The following is an 18,698-nucleotide window of genomic DNA, read 5'->3' on the forward strand; positions in this document are numbered from 1 at the left end:
ATATATATAGTGCCTGCTCAGTATGCTGTAAAGCTGTCTTCTTCTTGTGAAATGAATTCGCCTTCGTTTTTCTTTGTAGTGGCCATTGAGTTAGGAGTCGGACTTTGCCTTATTTGTATCAACCAGCCGAATGTTTTAGTGCCCACATACTCTGATTTGAATCTCCAAAATAATGCTTTACCTGTGATCCCTGCGTCTAAAGAAGGGGTGGGCAACTCCAGTATTCAAGGGCCACCAGAAGGTCAGGTTTTAAGGATCTCCTTGCTTCAGCACATGTGGGTCAGCCGTTGACTGAGCCACTGATTGAGCCACCTGTGCTGAAGCAGGGACATCCTTAAAACCTGACCAGTTGGTGGTCCTTGACAACTGGAGTTGGCCACTCCTGATCTAGAGGGTTACATACTGTACAATGTTACTATGCAGTGCATGTGTCTCTTGCCGTGAATCCCCACGTACCTTTATTTTCCGGTCACTGTTTTCTGACTGTTCCCCCGGATGTGCTCTCAACTGGAAAACCCCGCTCTGTTAGCATTGCTGTGAGAGTTCTGCTGTGAGGACTTGGCAGCTCCAGTACAGCCTGCTGCCCAGCTCATACTCATTGTAATTGGTGACCATTCCTTTCATGTCCTGACGTTAACTCGCACCACGAGCTGCTGCCTCCTTTCTCTTCACCTGTTCTTCTCCCTCACCTGTTCTTCTCCCTCACCTGTTCTTCTCCCTCACCTGTTCTTCTCCCTCACCTGTTCTTCTCCCTCACCTGTTCTTCTCCCTCACCTGTTCTTCTCCCTCAACTATTCTTCTCCCTCTTCACCTGTTCTTATCCCTCCTCACCTGTTCTCCCTCCTCACCGGTTCTTCTCCCTCTTCACCTTTTCTTCTCCATCCTCACCTGTTCTCCCTCCTCACCGGTTCTTCTCCCTCTTCATCTGTTCTTTTCCCTCTTCATCTGTTCTTCTTCCTCCTCATCTGTTCTTCTTCCTCCTCACCTGTCAGTCATCCTCCTCACCTGTCCTCTCTCCTCACCTGTTCTTCTCCCTCCTCACCTGTTCTTCTCCCTCCTCGCCTTTTCTTCTCCCTCCTCGCCTTTTCTTCTCCATCCTCATCTGTTCTTCTCCCTCTTTATCTGTTCTTTTCCCTCTTCATCTGTTCTTTTCCCTCTTCATCTGTTCTTCTTCCTCCTCATCTTTTCTTCTTGCTCCTTACCTGTCATTCTCCTCCTCATCCGTTCTTCTTTCTCCTCACCTGTCCTTCTCCCTCCTCACCTGTCCTCCCTCCTCACCTGTTCTAATCCTCATCTGTTCTTCTCCCTCCTCATCTGTTCTTCTCCCTCCTCATCTGTTCTTCTCCCTCCTCACCTTTTCTTCTTCCTCCTCACCTGTCATTCTCCTCCTCACCTGTCATTCTCCTCCTCATCTGTTCTTCCTCCTCACCTTTTCTTCTTCCTCCTCACCTGTCATTCTCCCTCCTCACCTGTCCTCCCTCATCTGTTCTTTTTCTCCATCCTCGCCTTTTCTTCTCCATCCTCGCCTTTTCTTCTCCCTCTTCATCTGTTCTTTTCCCTCTTCATCTGTTCTTTTCCCTCTTCATCTGTTCTTTTCCCTCTTCATCTGTTCTTTTCCCTCTTCATCTGTTCTTCTTCCTCCTCGTCTGTTTTTCTTCCTCCTCACCTTTTCTTCTTCCTCCTCACCTGTCCTCCCTCCTCACCTGTTTATCCTCCTCAACTGTTCTTCTTCCTCACCTGTCCTCCCGCCTCCATTGCCAGCTTTCACTAGAAGGGGATAAACTGCAAGAATTCAAATGCAGGACATTTGAGGTTTTCATGCATTTTAATGAAATCAGTTGAATGTCAAAGAGTGAAAGCCTGTCGAGTAGTGTAATGGCACTGACGTTACGAATGAGAGAAACGACATTCCAATAAGTGTGACTGTGTTTTGGTCTTCCTGCTCCCTTTCTGTTTTTCTTTATGCCTAGGCCCCTGTTGGTTTTACTTCTATATCTCTTTCTCACAAACCTCTGCTTGTGTCTCTCTTTCTCTATCTCTTGGTCTCTCCGGAGAAGATCTAATGGTCTTGTTTTCATGAACGAGCTTCAGGGACGTAGAAGAAACGTTGATAGAGTCCCACGGTTCTTAACAGACACTGGGCTGTTTTTGCCACGAGTTAATCTATCTTCTAAGAACCATGGGAGATCAATAAGAAATTAGCTACCATAGGTTATAGGGGACTAGTTTGGCATTAATATGGAGAGATAAATAAAGTTGAAACTTAATGGGGGGTTTTCTCCTTTTACTTTCCCAATGTTTTCTCTGTACGCAAAGCGTAGAGAAGGTAAGGGAAGAGGTATCCGACCTCCCATGAAGGCCTCGTGCTGTGCCTAGAAATGTGAAGGGAGGAGGAGGGAAACAGAGCAGGCTTTGTGTGGAGCCTGAACCAGGCCTCTTGTCAGGGACGCTTTGTATAAATCCCAGCAGCCTGTGCCTTTCCTCGGCCGGCCATGCAGAGAACCCATTCACCCGATCTATCTGAGAATTACAGCCACTTGAGGCCATGGAACGTGGGAGCAAAATCCATACTTTAACCTTTTTCTGCCCGGTGAGCAGTGAAGGGGATTAAAAAGACAGTACAGCTGTATAGATCCCACTTAGAAGAAAAGAAAGAAGGGTTAGGGTTTCAAATAAACACAAAACCATTCAGGGAAAAAAGGGGTTTAGATTTGTCTTAAAAAAATAAGTAGTAGAACTGTGTTGTCCCATTACACTTCTATCACTGATTGTTGGCTGTGAGTACGAGTTTGTACCATTTGTACAAAGTCAGGGTGGTTTCATCTCTCTGGTGGGGGAGAGCCTTGTACATCACAGTGCGGGAGATTCACTAACCATCAATACGGGTTATTGCACTGCAACCTCACGTTAATTGTCACTCAAGTCAATGGCAGTTCACACAGGGTGGCAGTGCGATAGCCCGTATCGGAGGTTAGTGGATCCTGGCATATGTTTATAGTGGGTTCCTTATATCAAGTGGAGAAAAATATTCACTCTTCCCCCATAAACTGAGCTGTGTGATGTGGGCGAGTTATGGGCTTTAGAGACTCTATGGCCCAGATTCACGAAGCGGTGTTAAATCAACGGGAAAAAATGTGACGTTATCTAAACAGGAACGGACGTTATGTTCCCTGACTTAATGCTTATTAAAAATAATGATATGCAAAAACAGCAGCTGAACTTCTGCTCATTAGGATAACGCCCCGTTATTTCAGGGTGAGATCCAAAGTCTTGGGGTTACTCCGATCTCGGGGCTTACAAGGGAGGGAATACCAAGAATAGATGATACACTTTGATCAACGTTTACAAATATAAACCCCTTAGTGGTGGCCCAAGTGGTCAGTTTGTCATGGGCAACGCGAGCCACGTGCCGTGGCAGGGTCTGACTGGGAGTAGCACCAGGTTTAGGTATGACTGGTATAAGGAGACATAACAGCCCATTGTTAACCTTATCGGAGCTTAGTGAATATATTATGGGTACGGCTTAGTTGCATATCATTAGCGTGACCTTGACTTAGGTTAACGTCACTTTAAATAGCCTAACTGAGCTTAGTGAATCTGGGCCTATGTTGATACACTGCAGATTTGTGTTAACTTTTGGCAGATCTCTGCAGATAGCACAAATATACCGGGTAAGCTTGTAGGTAGAGGGTTTTCACGCCACTCTAATGTATGGCACGGCAGTAATAACCACCGTGTGGCAATTCTTTGCAGAATGGTGCTGTGCCCGGAGAGGCAAAAAAGCGAGATGAAAATCCGAAGAGGGGGAACTGGGGCAACCAGATCGAGTTTGTGCTGACCAGCGTGGGATATGCGGTTGGATTGGGCAACGTGTGGCGCTTCCCATATCTCTGCTACAGGAATGGAGGAGGTGGGTATTAGCTTTGAAGAAGACAATGTAACACGGCCCGATGAAGGAGCAGACTGCACAGCACTGAGCCCGGTGCAGTAGTAGCTGAGGATCAGAGCCATTTATACCAATGCGTTAAAGCTCCTACATGGGAGGTCTGGGAAGGGGTGGAAGGATCTTTTCATTCTCCGTAGGCTGTCATAGCGGTGGTGGAACTTTCAGCAGAGAAAAAGTACAACATAGCTACATGATAAATACAGTGTATCAGTGTGTCTGATAAATAGGGGATCTGGCCACTAAGGTCAGAACTGAAGTAAATTGGTTCCTTCTGTTTGTTTTCCAGTGTGTCACCCTGTAATGACTGGATTGTCCTTCCTCTTACTCCTACAGTATGTGATGATGTGTTAGAACTCATTGTCCATGCCATCTCTTGTTCTCTGTGTTGTTCTGTGCCTGGGTTATTTTGTCTGTTCAATGCCGTGTTCCCTACTGTATGTGCTGCCTTCTCTCTATACCATTCTGGGCCATTTTATCTCGGTGTCATAATGTATTGTCCTGTCACCTCTTCGTCTTGGTGTTCCCAAATATTCTGCCTTCGCTCTGTCTGGTCTGTACCCCTGTGCCATATTTTTTCTGTTTGTGCTATTGTATCTCTAAGAATTATTCTTTGTCCCGTGCCCTTTTTCTCCCTGGTACTTTTGTGATATTGTATTATGTTTTTCCCAGGAGCGTTCCTGTTCCCATACTTCATCATGCTGGTGTTCTGTGGGATCCCGCTATTCTTTATGGAACTTTCCTTTGGACAGTTTGCCAGCCAGGGCTGCCTTGGGGTGTGGAGGGTCAGCCCCATATTTAAAGGTAGGGTGGTAGAGCACTTGGACAACCATTAGGAAGCCATTCTTCAAGTGGATTTCTTCATCATCTTGTAATGGAGTAGTGCAGGGGTGGCCAACTCCAATCCTCAAGGGCCACAAACAGGTCGTTAACTGAGCTACTGATTGAACCACCTGTGTTGAAGCAGGGATATCCTGGAAACCTGATCTGGTGGTGGCCCTTGAGGACTGGAGTTGGCCACCCCTGGAATAGTGTTACATTATTTGCTTGGTATGTTCATTATACTACACTGGGTTTGATGGTAACATACTGTAATTGGGCGTCTCTATATGTGCCACTGTACATACATTATACTAGGGTCTTGTTTATATGCAACATAGTATGTATGCATTTTTGTATTATAGTATGGCATGAGTAACTGTTGCTGTGATATTGTAGCGGAATAACTGCTAGTATGTTTAATTGGAATGAATAGACATTGAAGTAATTGTACCGAGCTTAGCAGACATGTTGTTAATGTCCGGGAAGTCAGACCCTCACTGCCTTCTCACTACAGGTGTAGGCTATGGGATGATGGTCGTCTCCACGTACATTGGCATTTACTACAACGTGGTTATTTGCATCGCCTTCTACTATTTCTTCATGTCTATGAACCGGGTCCTGCCGTGGACCTACTGCAACAACTTCTGGAACACGGCGAACTGCGCCGGCGTGATGAGCCCCTCCTCCAACACCTCCCTCAATCTTACCTCCCACCACGGCCTGTCCAGCGTCAACCTCACGTACGCACTCAACCAGACTCTCAAGAGGACAAGCCCCAGCGAGGAGTACTGGAGGTAAATGCTTGGCGTGGCTCTGCAGGTAGCCATTTTTTAAAGTGCTTTATTAATAAATGTCTCTACAGATTTCAAAATACCGTTTAAGATAGTTCTGTATCATTGCAGATATTGTTAAAACCTCAGAAATGCATCATCAGGATGATATCTAACCTGTTTATTAAGTGTAATATGTGTGTGTGTGTGTGTGTGTGTGTGTGTGTATTCTTTTGACGTGTTTCAATTATTGTTGATTATTTAACATAATACAAAAATAGTCAATCCTATAACAGCTATTTACTACAGAAAATATACTTGTGCAATATTGCGGGGGGCTAATTAAAGATGGCTAACGTAGAGAATTTGTTTTTGTTTTTTCATGGCAGCTGTGTGACTGCATGAATGCAAAACTAAAATAACGACAACTATTAAAACAAAACTGGGAGAGGATGTATCGAGGCAAATTTGGAGTCAAATCTACGCAAAGTGCGCCATTTTTCATCTTGCGTCTCTTTGCGTCCGTGTGCCGAGGTCTTTGCGCCAAGTTCTGCGCTTGCTGTGCAGTGGCGATAGAAAAAGTTAGAGAGGTGTCATATGACACAGAAATGATGTAAATGTCTCAAATTCTGCAACTCGGCACATAACCTTTTTATCTTGTGTTTGTGTCAAATGAAATGGCCAAATCTGGGGTGGCGTACACGTTTCTGGGGTACAAATGGCGTTATATATGTAAGAAACACTTCGTTCCATCTGGCGCGAGCAGAAAATGGAGCGATGCGCCCAAGCTGACTTCTATTGGCATTTTATGTTGATACATCTCTGTGGAGCTGACATTAGGAGCGGCAGAGTAAGCTTGCAGAGAGCTTCCTTGTGTCCCAGCGGAAATGTACTCGGCGAAACAAGGCTCCAGTGTTAAACCTTTCACTGCCAGAGAGGCCACATCACACGATGAAGATGCTGGCTCCTCTTGAGCAGACAGATTAAAGGAAAGGTGACCATATTTGTGCCGGCAAAAACTGGGACATGCGCAGTCGTGAGCACCAAATGCGAGAACGGCGAGCGCCGTCTGTGCATGCGCGATGAGCGCTTGCTGGCCGCGAATGCCGGCAGCTTATTCGCCTGCACGATCGGCTTTTGCTGATCGCGCATGCGCGGCCAGCGCACAGACAAACCGGGACAGAAGGCAAAAAAGTCGGGACCTGCGACAAGCGGCCAAAAAACGGAACATCTGGTCACCCTAATTAAATGGTTATTGTCCCATTGTCACAAACCACTGGAGCCCTGTGCAGCATCTCCACCTCTGCTGATACCTCTGCTAAGAACAGCGTAACGGGACATGCTAGACATAAAGGTGCTGTTGATAGCAGCATCTGTACAGCCTTCTGCAGTTTATTTCCACCGCAAATTATCACACAGCGGTGCTACTGTTCAAGGGAAACGAATTCTCCCCGCTCCTGGAACAGGAACGCGCTCATGTAGTTGTACTGAGTATCTTTCCACTCTCCCAACCTTTTTTTGTGAAAATGAAAAGTGAAAATAATAACGTCAACCTAGAACCCTGCCAGGTCTGCCTCGTCGCTGTGGTGTGGGGCCCCCCGCCCTTTCTGACCTCTAACACATCAAGTGATAACCAACATTGTCATTCACCTGGCGTTAGAGCAGGGGTGGGCAACTCCAGTCCTCAGACCCACTGATTGAGCCACTAGTGCTGAAGCAGGGAGATCCTTAAAACCTGACCTGATGGTGGCCCTTGAGGACTGGAGTCGCAGACCCCTGAGTTAGAGGGTTGCTGAAACCTTTTGTGCTGCGCATCCAAACACACTTTTCCGTGGTTCAAATGATTGGCGCGTTTCCCGCGATGGCGGGAGGCCGGATTTCGGATGGCCGCAGGTGTGCGGTCATCCTGCTCACCTCGGCTTTTTGAGAGGCCGCCCAGTCATGATGGATGCTGAACCCCTCTGGGATGCGGGCGTCTGAAATATATACTCCTCCACCGCCCCCCCCCCCCCCCCCCAACCGGCCATTCACTTGTGCAGGAAGAGGTGACAATGCCAAGTGTTTCCTGGAGGGAGCCGCACACTGGAGAGGAAGGGGGGAGCATTACGTAATGACGGGGGGACCCACAAAGGCAGCCATGTAGGCGCACAGGAAATGCCTTCTCCGCTCAGAGGCATTGTCTCTGCGGCAGGAACACAAGGACTGGTGTGTGCCTGGCACAGAATGGACTTTAATTGTTTGCAGGGTAGTCTGAAACGGTTTAACCCCATCAGAGCAATACACAACATGCCCCCTCCCCGTCCCTCCCCCTCCACCCAGAGCTGACAGGGTTAAACATGAATTCCCAGGGTAACCAATAAAGGAAATCTAAAAAAAAAAATCTTTTAAACCAAATTAGGATTTAAGAACCCACCCGAGGGGTGAGGAGTTATGATGGAGAGAGTGAAAACAGCAGGGAAGCCGCCATCTTAAATGTGACCGAAAGAAAATGCACGCCGTGGGAGAATTGATAACATTTGCTTACGTTTTTAGGCCCAACTCTAGGAAGAGTCAACTTTTTTAAACCATGCTTTAAAAACAAAATGGTGGCGGTGTTATGTTGGCGAGTGCTTTCATTTTTCAGCGCAATCGAGTACTGAGGGGCTCACACCTGCCGGATCTCACCCACTCCCTAATTCTGTGTTGTAGGCGTTACGTGCTGCGCATCTCGGATGACATTGGGAATTTTGGGGAGCTGCGGTTACCTCTTCTGGGGTGCCTTGGTCTGTCGTGGGTGGTTGTCTTCCTCTGCCTCATCCGCGGCGTTAAATCCTCCGGGAAGGTGAGTTATTTTCTGGTGGACACTTACAATGTTCCTAGCTTTCCTTGCAGCGCTGAGGGGGGGCCAATGATGTGTTCCCCAGCGTTGCAGGGGTTAACTGTAACTGTCTGAAGAATATACAGTAGAGGCAACGTTTATTCTAACATTTGCCGTAAACCAGCCGGGTTACATTCTGGGTATGTGCTGGGTATGTGCTGGGTATGTGCTGGGTATGTTCTGGGCTAGTTTGAGGCACGTTTAAGGCATTTCTGCATTGACTAATGACCCATAGGATTAACACAGCAGGGATCCCTGGCAGTCCAATTCAGTTTGAATGGGACTGCCAGGGACCCCCGCTGTTAATCTGATAGGCCATTAATCAATGCAGAAATGCTGGGGCTAGTTTAAGGAAAGTTTAAGGCATGTATTCAGAATGTACCTGGGTGTTTCCTGGGTCTTTTGGGGAATTGCCACTGGTTTTTGTTAGAATAAGAGTTGCCTCTACTGTACATAACATGGAAGCACAGTGAGACTTCCCGCATAGCTGAGATTAAGGATAATTGCCCCCATAATCCAATAATTTATTTTTTGTAAAAATCTAAAAATTTATTTTTTGTAAAAAAATAAAACAAACCACAATCTGGTAACAAATCTAGTGTCAATTCTGTCATCAAATCAGAAAAGGGAAGATCTTTTCTTTAAATGCATGCGGTTTTATTTCAATTAGTGAGCAATTTACATTTGTAATTCAAGAATATCCCTTTCTCTCCCCTCTCTGGACTTGTCACACTCTGTCCCTATCATTTCTGTACCCTCTTCTCTCTGACTGTCACCTCCTTTCGCTTTCTCTGCTCCCCTCTTCCTTTCCGCTTCGCAGGTAGTTTATTTCACAGCCACGTTCCCCTACGTGGTCCTCACCATACTCTTCATTCGTGGGATCACTTTGGACGGGGCTGTTAATGGGATCATGTATTACCTGACTCCTCAGTGGGACAAGATCTTGGACGCCAAGGTAAGACGCGCGACCTTCTGTGACAATGTAACACCTGCCGTTCGGGGACCAGCAGGGAGGTAGAAGGTACAGGTCCAGGTAAAGCCAAATGGTACCAATAACCGTGATATGTTTCATCGGTTTAAAAACAACGCGTTTGGTGCCTCTAAAAAATCATCAGATTAGGAGTTTACCCAGTAAGTGTTTGTTTGTAAACATTGTAACCTCAAGATTAGGGAGGATTTAATAGCCCCCTTCTCTAATTTCACCCAACGTCTCGTTAGGGGGAGAGCAAACAAGATTTACACTCCGACTACTCCTTGAAAATGATCATAGATTAACATTTTGAGATGTAAAATACTTACACTGGTCTTGCTTTTGGAAAAGCATCAATCGCCCGTCTGTAACCCATTCACGATGTCACTGCCGTTATGTCACTTTTGCTCTTACTGGAACTGCACCTTTGCATCGACCAGGAGTGGCCAACTCCGGCCCTGCAGGGCCACCAACAGGTCAGGTTTCAAGGATATCCCTGCTTCAGCACAGGTGGCTCAATCAGCGGCCGAAGCAGAGATATCCCTGATGCCAGGCCTGTTGGTGGCCCCTGAGGACCGGAGTTAGCCACTCCCGAGCTAGACCAATACTACATTGCAGAATGAAACAGCAGTGCATGGAGTGGCCATTCTCTTATTTCCCTTGTACTGACTGTCCTGCAATGTGTGGCGCGGTCATCAAGAATCCACTAAGGGTGCAACAAATACTGTAACACTCACATCAAAGCATTGTGCTGGGGATATCCCCAGGAATAGAAAGCTCCTGCATTTTTGTTTTCCGGGATTTCATTCTTGTCATCTCAATGTTTGGAAGAATACGGTACTTTCTTCTATGTGTTTTTACCCCAAAATGTTTTAGCTGATTGCACTGTTAAGTGGAAGAAACTGAAATGTACAGAACAGTTTCTCGGGCTCCTTATTCTTGGGCTGAGAGCTCTGGTTTAGGGCGGGGTGTGTGTGTGTGTTAGTGTGTGTGTGTGTGTGTGTGTGTGTGTGTGTGTGTGTGTGTGTGTGTGTGTGTGTGTGTGTGTGTGTGTGTGTGTGTGTGTGTGTGTGTGTGTGTGTGTGTGTTATGTCCCGGTGGCTTCATTGTGTGATCTCTCTTTTCTTGCAGGTTTGGGGGGACGCAGCATCGCAAATATTTTACTCCTTGGGGTGCGCGTGGGGCGGGCTTATTACTATGGCTTCCTATAACAAGTTTCACAACAACTGCTATAGGTGAGAGCGGGCTGGGGGAGGTGCAAAATTATTTATTAATTATGAATATTCTTATTGATACTTTTATACAACAGCAGTGTTACACAAAGGTACAAAAGGGACAACACAAAATAACAATTGTGGGATAGCGACTCATGGTATAAGAGGGTATCCATTGCCTAAAGTTTCTACACTCACAGTTGGCTCAGAGCTTATAGAAAGGGGAACACGTACAGTGATTACACCCAGAGAAATGCTGGCAATCCCAGGACCAGAACCTCAATGTTCTGATTCCCAGTCCGGAATCCCAGGACCAGAACCTCAATGTTCTGAGTCCCAGTCCGGCTCTTTACAAGATGCTACTACATGGAAGTGCCCACTGGTCCCCTTGGGTCACATTGCGGGCCGCATATTGAAGTGCTACTATAGGAAAGATGACATCAGCAGATGCACTTTATTGGATGCATATGATGGGTTTTGTTCCAGTCGTCAGAAACAAGCAGTCGTTAGTTTAAATACTCATACACAGTTAGGGAATTTAGCCTTTATATAACACACCAGTGAAAGGCTTCCCTACTTAAGCTCAGTACAAAGTGTTGTGTTGGTTTTGCAATGCGTTCATCAAGCTCCTTTTTATGCCCCTTTCTTCTGCTTGCAGGGACAGTATCATTATTAGCATTACCAACTGCGCTACCAGCGTCTACGCCGGATTCGTCATCTTCTCCATTCTGGGCTTCATGGCACACCACTTGGGAGTGGATGTTTCCAAAGTGGCTGACCACGGTCCTGGCTTGGCATTCGTGGCTTACCCTGAGGCGCTGACCCTGTTGCCGATCTCACCGCTGTGGTCCATTCTCTTTTTCTTCATGCTCATCCTGCTTGGGCTTGGAACACAGGTACTGGACGTCATTTGTCATTTTACTGCTTGTTAAAAATCTCAACACAAAACATAGAGAAAAGCCTAGAAATAAACGAGCACAACCAGCTATAAAGTAGTAATTAATATCTCCTATTCAAGAGCCATTTTCTTACTGCCAGAGTTTTAATACCACAAGGGTCATTCCTCAGGACTCTTAGGTCTGCCCACATGTTACCCCTGTACCTGGCAGCGAGTACAGGCTTTGTTACCCCTGTACCTGGCAGCGAGTAATGGCTTTGTTACCCCTGTACCTGGCAGTGAGTAATGGCATTGTTACCCCTGTACCTGGCAGCGAGTACTGGCTTTGTTACCCCTGTACCTGGCAGCGAGTACAGGCTTTGTTACCCCTGTACCTGGCAGCGAGTAATGGCTTTGTTACCCCTGTACCTGGCAGCGAGTAATGGCATTGTTACCCCTGTACCTGGAAGTGAGTAATGGCTTTGTTACCCCTGTACCTGGCAGCGAGTAATGGCTTTGTTACCCCTGTACCTGGCAGCGAGTAATGGCTTTGTTACCCCTGTACCTGGCAGCGAGTAATGGCTTTGTTACCCCTGTACCTGGCAGCGAGTAATGGCTTTGTTACCCCTGTACCTGGCAGCGAGTACTGGCTTTGTTACCCCTGTACCTGGCAGTGAGTAATGGCTTTGTTACCCCTGTACCTGGCAGCGAGTACTGGCTTTGTTACCCCTGTACCTGGCAGTGAGTACTGGCTTTGTTACCCCTGTACCTGGCAGTGAGTAATGGCATTGTTACCCCTGTACCTGGAAGTGAGTAATGGCTTTGTTACCCCTGTACCTGGCAGTGAGTACTGGCTTTGTTACCCCTGTACCTGGAAGTGAGTAATGGCTTTGTTACCCCTGTACCTGGCAGTGAGTAATGGCTTTGTTACCCCTGTACCTGGCAGCGAGTACTGGCTTTGTTACCCCTGTACCTGGCAGCGAGTACTGGCTTTGTTACCCCTGTACCTGGCAGCGAGTACTGGCTTTGTTACCCCTGTACCTGGCAGTGAGTACTGGCTTTGTTACCCCTGTACCTGGCAGTGAGTAGTGGCTTTGTTACCCCTGTACCTGGCAGCGAGTACAGGCTTTGTTACCCCTGTACCTGGCAGCGAGTACTGGCTTTGTTACCCCTGTACCTGGCAGCGAGTACAGGCTTTGTTACCCCTGTACCTGGCAGCGAGTACTGGATTTGTTACCCCTGTACCTGGCAGCGAGTACTGGCTTTGTTACCCCTGTACCTGGCAGCGAGTACTGGCTTTGTTACCCCTGTACCTGGCAGCGAGTACTGGCTTTGTTACCCCTGTACCTGGCAGCGAGTACAGGCTTTGTTACCCCTGTACCTGGCAGCGAGTACTGGCTTTGTTACCCCTGTACCTGGCAGCGAGTACTGGCTTTGTTACCCCTGTACCTGGCAGCGAGTACTGGCTTTGTTACCCCTGTACCTGGCAGCGAGTACAGGCTTTGTTACCCCTGTACCTGGCAGCGAGTACTGGCATTGTTACCCCTGTACCTGGCAGCGAGTACAGGCTTTGTTACCCCTGTGACAAGAAAAAAGGGGGGGATGGGGGAGCACTGGTGAAAATCTGATAAATAACCTAAAAAGGTTGTAAAATGCTCTATGCCAATCTCAAGGGTTTTGAGGGTGTATAATAAATTTTAACACGCACACGGCCTTGTGCGAATGCTGTCGCATAAAGGTATCTTTTGGGCTCACTTTTCCTTCTTCTCTTTTTCTTCTTGCGTCTCCTTCCTGTCTTCTGGATACTTTCGCCGCCTTGCGTCTGTAATTTCTTTCTCCTACTTCTTTGATGTTCGTCACACCCTCGGAATAAAAATACACACAATATGTATGAGTAAACTGTGATTTTATCCGGAAGATACCAGGATGTAGAGCAAGAATATAAATAAAACACTCACACGGGCATGTGTGCGTGCGCTCTAGGGGATGGTCTCTTAGTCTTTATGGGGCAGTCCCGCTTCTTAATGGGAAGTAAACGCTCTAAAAACAGAAGGTTAAAGGCCACACCTCAGTTTAAAGGCAGAAATAAAATAAAATGTTACTACTCACACGGCCAAGTGTGAGTGCACACTTGGAAATGGTATCTTTTAGTTCTCCTTCTAGGTCCCAGCTAGGAGAGGTCCACTGGTGCTAAACGTGGGTCCTCACCCCCCCCCCCTAATAGGGTCAAAAAGGTCTGAGCCCGATGAATACAAGGCTAAAGTCTTTATTGAATGGACAGTACAATGACAGAACACAGCTAACTCAATCCGTGAGTCACTCTGTGGGAGAGTAAAAAAGCCAGTCTTTGGGAAATCGAGCAGGGCTTGTGGTGCTGCAGCTGAACTGCCTCCGCGTCCGGATGTAGCGCTGCACGTCCGCGTATCCTGCGTGTCCTGCTCCCGACGGTGGCTTGATAGGACCAAAAATGTTGGGGTATTTTGAGCTACGCGTTTCGCCTTTTGGGCTTCCTCAGGCTCCGTAATTACCCCTGTACCTGGCAGTGAGTACTGGCTTTGTTACCCCTGTACCTGGCAGTGAGTAGTGGCTTTGTTACCCCTGTACCTGGCAGCGAGTACTGGCTTTGTTACCCCTGTACCTGGCAGCGAGTACAGGCTTTGTTACCCCTGTACCTGGCAGTGAGTACTGGCTTTGTTACCCCTGTACCTGGCAGCGAGTACTGGCTTTGTTACCCCTGTACCTGGCAGCGAGTACAGGCTTTGTTACCCCTGTACCTGGCAGTGAGTACTGGCTTTGTTACCCCTGTACCTGGCAGCGAGTACAGGCTTTGTTACCCCTGTACCTGGCAGCGAGTACTGGCTTTGTTACCCCTGTACCTGGCAGCGAGTACAGGCTTTGTTACCCCTGTACCTGGCAGCGAGTACTGGCTTTGTTACCCCTGTACCTGGCAGCGAGTACTGGCTTTGTTACCCCTGTACCTGGCAGCGAGTACTGGCTCTCTGGAGTGCTCACCTTGACATTCTCTTGGGTTCCCATCCCTTGCACAGTTCTGCCTGCTGGAGACGCTGGTCACTGCTATTGTGGATGAGATTAACAATGACTGGATTATGCGCTGGAAAACCGTGGTGACACTGGGCGTGGCGGTGGTCGGCTTCCTCCTAGGAATCCCCCTAACTACCCAGGTAACTTATCTTTTGTCCCATTAGCCAACTTTCACTTCCCTCTGGTCGTATTGTTTTCATCTTTTTAGGCACCTGTCCATCTAATCACAAATATGCAGCAATGGAGAATTCCCACTAAGATTCACCAGCCAGTTATAGATGAATTACTAGCCTACACTTAAATAAAAGACCGCGCCCCCACCTCATTTAATGCACACAGATCCCCACCTCACACACTGACCTCTCCCCCGCGCCCCAAATAATAAATACTCCTGTCCTTAACTCTGTCACTGAGGTTTGAGGGGAAAATGTAGCTGCCTCTTATGTGATTAAGTGCGGAGTTGGAGGGAGCGAGGCGGCTGCGAGCAGGCGCAAAGTGCGGAGCACGCAGGCGCAAAGTGCGAAGCGCGCAGGCGCAAAGTGCGGAGCGCGCAGGCGCAAAGTGCGGAGCACGCAGGCGCAAAGTGCGGAGCGGGCAGGCGCAAAGTGCGGAGCACGCAGGCGCAAAGTGCGGAGCACGCAGGCGCAAAGTGCGGAGCACGCAGGCGCAAAGTGCGGAGCACGCAGGCGCAAAGTGCAGAGTGGGCAGCGTGGCTGTCACTCGCTGCCGGAGCCTCTGCACTAGCGTCCCACAATTCCTTGCACTGAAAGGCGCCACGCTGCAGTAGCAGGCGCAAGGCATTGTGTGGGCGCCAGTGTCGCGGCTCCGGCAGTGAGTGATAGCCGCCCTGCCTGCACAGGCCCTGCAGTCTCACACCTTAAAGCGCGCAGTCTAATCACAACTCCGTAATTAAGCATTTAACCCTAGAAGGGAGCTAGCTAGTTTTTTGTTACACATCTCATGGACAAAGGGACGAGAGGGTTTTTTGTGTGTGTGTGTGTGTGTGTGTGTGTGTGTGTGTGTGTGTGTGTGTGTGTGTGTGTGTGTGTGTGTGTGTGTGTGTGTGTATACACACACACACACACACACAAACTGTTGTAACACAGATTTGGAGCAAATCATGGCACCAGTGTGGCTTTTAACTCTTTCTCTCTGTTGCACACAGGCTGGTATATATTGGCTCCTGCTGATGGATAACTATGCTGCTAGCTTCTCCCTAGTCATCATATCCTGTATCATGTGTGTGGCCATAATGTACGTTTACGGTAGGTGACATTTTGCACTGTATCAGCAATGCTTTTGGTAAGAGCCCCGCACCTGTCATTTGTTTGCTCATCCGCAGATATTTTACTCTCATACTCCATCATCTCTCTCATACACTGCAGGCCAAGTGAATAGCAGTGCTGCGTTTGCGTATGAAGCGCCAGTGTTATTAATATCTTTATATGCCGTGCTGAAGGCGTTATCCCTTCTTCTTTTCAATGGCCTTTTAATCAGTACCATGTATGTATTTCCTTTGGAATGTACTTGTATGCTGCATCCAATTACACCTTGCTGCATCTGCTCCAATAGTACCATGCTTAGAATGTGTAATGTAACAGATCTCAGTCCAAACTTTGTTGTGTAGGTGGAATAATGCCCATAATCCAGGATTGGGCAACTTCAGTCAACAAGGGCCACCAACAGGTCAGGTTTTCAGCATATCCCTGCTTCAGCACAGACGATCAGTCCTTGCTTCAGCACAGGTGGCTCAATCAGCCCCTGCTTCAGCACGGGTGGCTCAGAGCCTCAGTCTTCAGATTGAGCCACCTGTGCTGAAGCAGGGATATCCTGAAAACCTGTCCTGCTGCTAGCCCTTGAGGACCGGAGTTGCCCAGCCCTGCCATAATCAGACTTGGAGTCTGGAAGCCCCGTGTAGCGCTGATAACAGTTTGCTGAATGTTCACCTGCAGGACACAGGAAATACTTCAAGGACATAGAGATGATGCTGGGATTCCCGCCCCCCCTTTTCTTCCAGGTCTGCTGGAGGTTCATCTCACCGGCAATTATATTCGTAAGTCCAAAAACCCATATTTAATGCGAAGAAAGGGAATTAATACCGAATCCAGATTTGTACTGTAGTAAACATTTATCTAAAAGGCTGTGTGTTTTCATTTAGCACCTCAGTGTTTGGTGAAGATTATTATTCCTGCCCCTTCAGTGCCTAATGTCCAGTGATAGGGGAAGAATAAATGCATGGGTGGGACCTGGGTAGTTGCTAGGTTGTGTATATGTGCTGGTTGATGGAATTGGAGAGTTTAGGGGTGAGGAATAGGACTTTGCTGGGTATCAAATCAGTAGGGGTGTGTGTAGGGGTGTATTTGTTTTGGTGGTTTGGGAACAGAGATGGGTGAGCTTTGTAGGGATATATAACAACGAATGTAAATGAATGTTTACTAATGAATGGAAATATGCTGGTAAGAATCCGTGTGTGGTTATGTGTATAGAGATGATTATGTGTATAGACGGGCGTATGTGTAAATGTGCAGGGTATTTATAAAAAGGGACAGTAGATGTATGGATAGTAGGATGGATCACAGCACAGTTCATTTATAGGCGATGAGTATATATACCAGTGTATATTGGGGAAATTGTGGCTGGGAGGTTTTGTCCATGAATGAGTGGTCAGGTGGCGGGTGATTTAGCAAATACCTAAAGTGATGAGAAATTATTTTGATTGATGATTATTGGTTTAATGCCCAAGTCAACCTTAAATTGATATTACTTCCACTTTTTTTTTTTTAATTCTAGTCACATTCATCACTGTTTAATCATCCAGCAATGTTCAATGTCATAGGAATAATGATATAAAATAATATCATCGGCCCGCGATCTGAAGGTACAAAAGAAACCGAAAGATTCAGATCAGTGCAACACTGTAATGAGTATATATTGTTAGCTCAGCCAGGTGTATCCCTTAGCACTCGGACCCCAAAAGAGAGTTGCAACAACTGGCTCAAAAACCCAAAGTGCCCAGACATAAAACACACCAAATAATGTTGCTGAGGGGTGCACAGCCAGAAAATCTAAATAGAACAATTGCACCAAAGAAGGAAAGATGTGATTCACAATAGACTGGCACTCAATTTATTTTTAATATATAATTAAATACACAATTGATACAAATATATAAAGTGCGGATAATGGAGTGCCAGTTTATTGTGAATCACTTTTTTGTTCTTTAGTGCAAGTATTCCCTTAGCAGTAAGTATTGTATACTCTGTGTGTGTATATATATATTAGTGTGTCAGTAGAGTCATTTAACCCCTTTGCTGCCAGAGAGTCGTTAGGAAACAATCATTAGCAATGGTAGATGATGTGTTACAGTAAATACCTGAGTGCTATCACTATTACAAACACAATATGTGGCTATACAGGCAGGAGGGCTCAGTGCCAACCACGGGAGTTACTGTCTGGATTCCTGGACAGGTGGATGTCTGTATTAGTGCCGATAAGCCCCTTCTATGCCAAGGGGGCTCAACTCCAGTCCTCAAGCCTCCCAAACAGGTCAGGTTTCGAGGATATCCCAGCTTCAGCACAGGTGGCTCGATCAGTCCCTGCTTCAGCACAGGTGCCTCAATCAGAAGCTCAGTCTCCGACAGCCACCTGTGCTGAAGCTGGGATATCCCTGAAAACCTGACCTGTTGGGGGGGCTCGAGGACTGAAGTTGAGCCCCTGTGTTCTATTCCACAGTTCCCTGAACTTCCCTTTTTGCTCTTTCCCAGTTTATTTTGATCTTCACCGTGATCCAGTACCGTCCAATCACATATAACGACTACGTCTACCCAGGCTGGGCCATCACTCTTGGGTTTTTTATGGCCCTTTCGTCAGTCGTCTGTATCCCAGGTTATGCCCTCTTCTGCGTCTGGCGCTCCGAAGGGGACACGTTTCTTCAGGTGAGAGAATGGGGGCGCTGAACACTAACCGTGAAAGATGGCAGACTGTATGTGTATCACACGATGAATCCCCCCCCCAGCGTAATGCTAACTGCACAGAAGGATTTTTGGTACTGTGTATATTTAACAAGCCCAAGTTTCCAAAGCAACTGGGTACAAAGTCCAAGATTAGAAGACACACACTCAGAATGGTGTTAAACCGTTTGCTGCCAGTTTAATTACCTGCAGGTCCCACAGGTAATTAAAGATCTAAGCTATTGAAAGCACG

At 47.2% G+C, this 18,698-nt stretch overlaps 1 protein-coding gene across 7 annotated transcripts in view; it reads left to right on the forward strand.

Moving 5' to 3' along the window:
• SLC6A9 (solute carrier family 6 member 9) overlaps positions 1 to 18,698 on the forward strand; it is a 120,237-nt gene that overhangs the window by 90,313 nt on the left and 11,226 nt on the right. For 6 of the 7 annotated variants that reach the window (XM_075616209.1, XM_075616214.1, XM_075616210.1 and 3 more), the window contains 11 exons: positions 3,754 to 3,910; positions 4,616 to 4,747; positions 5,280 to 5,559; positions 8,224 to 8,356; positions 9,213 to 9,347; positions 10,494 to 10,597; positions 11,235 to 11,472; positions 14,501 to 14,635; positions 15,661 to 15,760; positions 16,448 to 16,548; positions 18,260 to 18,430. In XM_075616209.1, coding sequence (XP_075472324.1) covers positions 3,754 to 3,910; positions 4,616 to 4,747; positions 5,280 to 5,559; positions 8,224 to 8,356; positions 9,213 to 9,347; positions 10,494 to 10,597; positions 11,235 to 11,472; positions 14,501 to 14,635; positions 15,661 to 15,760; positions 16,448 to 16,548; positions 18,260 to 18,430 — 1,686 coding nt within the window. Of the gene's footprint in view, positions 1 to 3,753; positions 3,911 to 4,258; positions 4,279 to 4,615; positions 4,748 to 5,279; positions 5,560 to 8,223; positions 8,357 to 9,212; positions 9,348 to 10,493; positions 10,598 to 11,234; positions 11,473 to 14,500; positions 14,636 to 15,660; positions 15,761 to 16,447; positions 16,549 to 18,259; positions 18,431 to 18,698 lie in introns of those variants that run through there. The other variant, XM_075616215.1, reaches the window with a different exon arrangement.

The sequence above is a fragment of the Ascaphus truei genome, chromosome 10 (assembly GCF_040206685.1).
Source record: "Ascaphus truei isolate aAscTru1 chromosome 10, aAscTru1.hap1, whole genome shotgun sequence".
In the NCBI taxonomy this organism is placed as follows: Eukaryota; Metazoa; Chordata; class Amphibia; order Anura; family Ascaphidae; genus Ascaphus; species Ascaphus truei.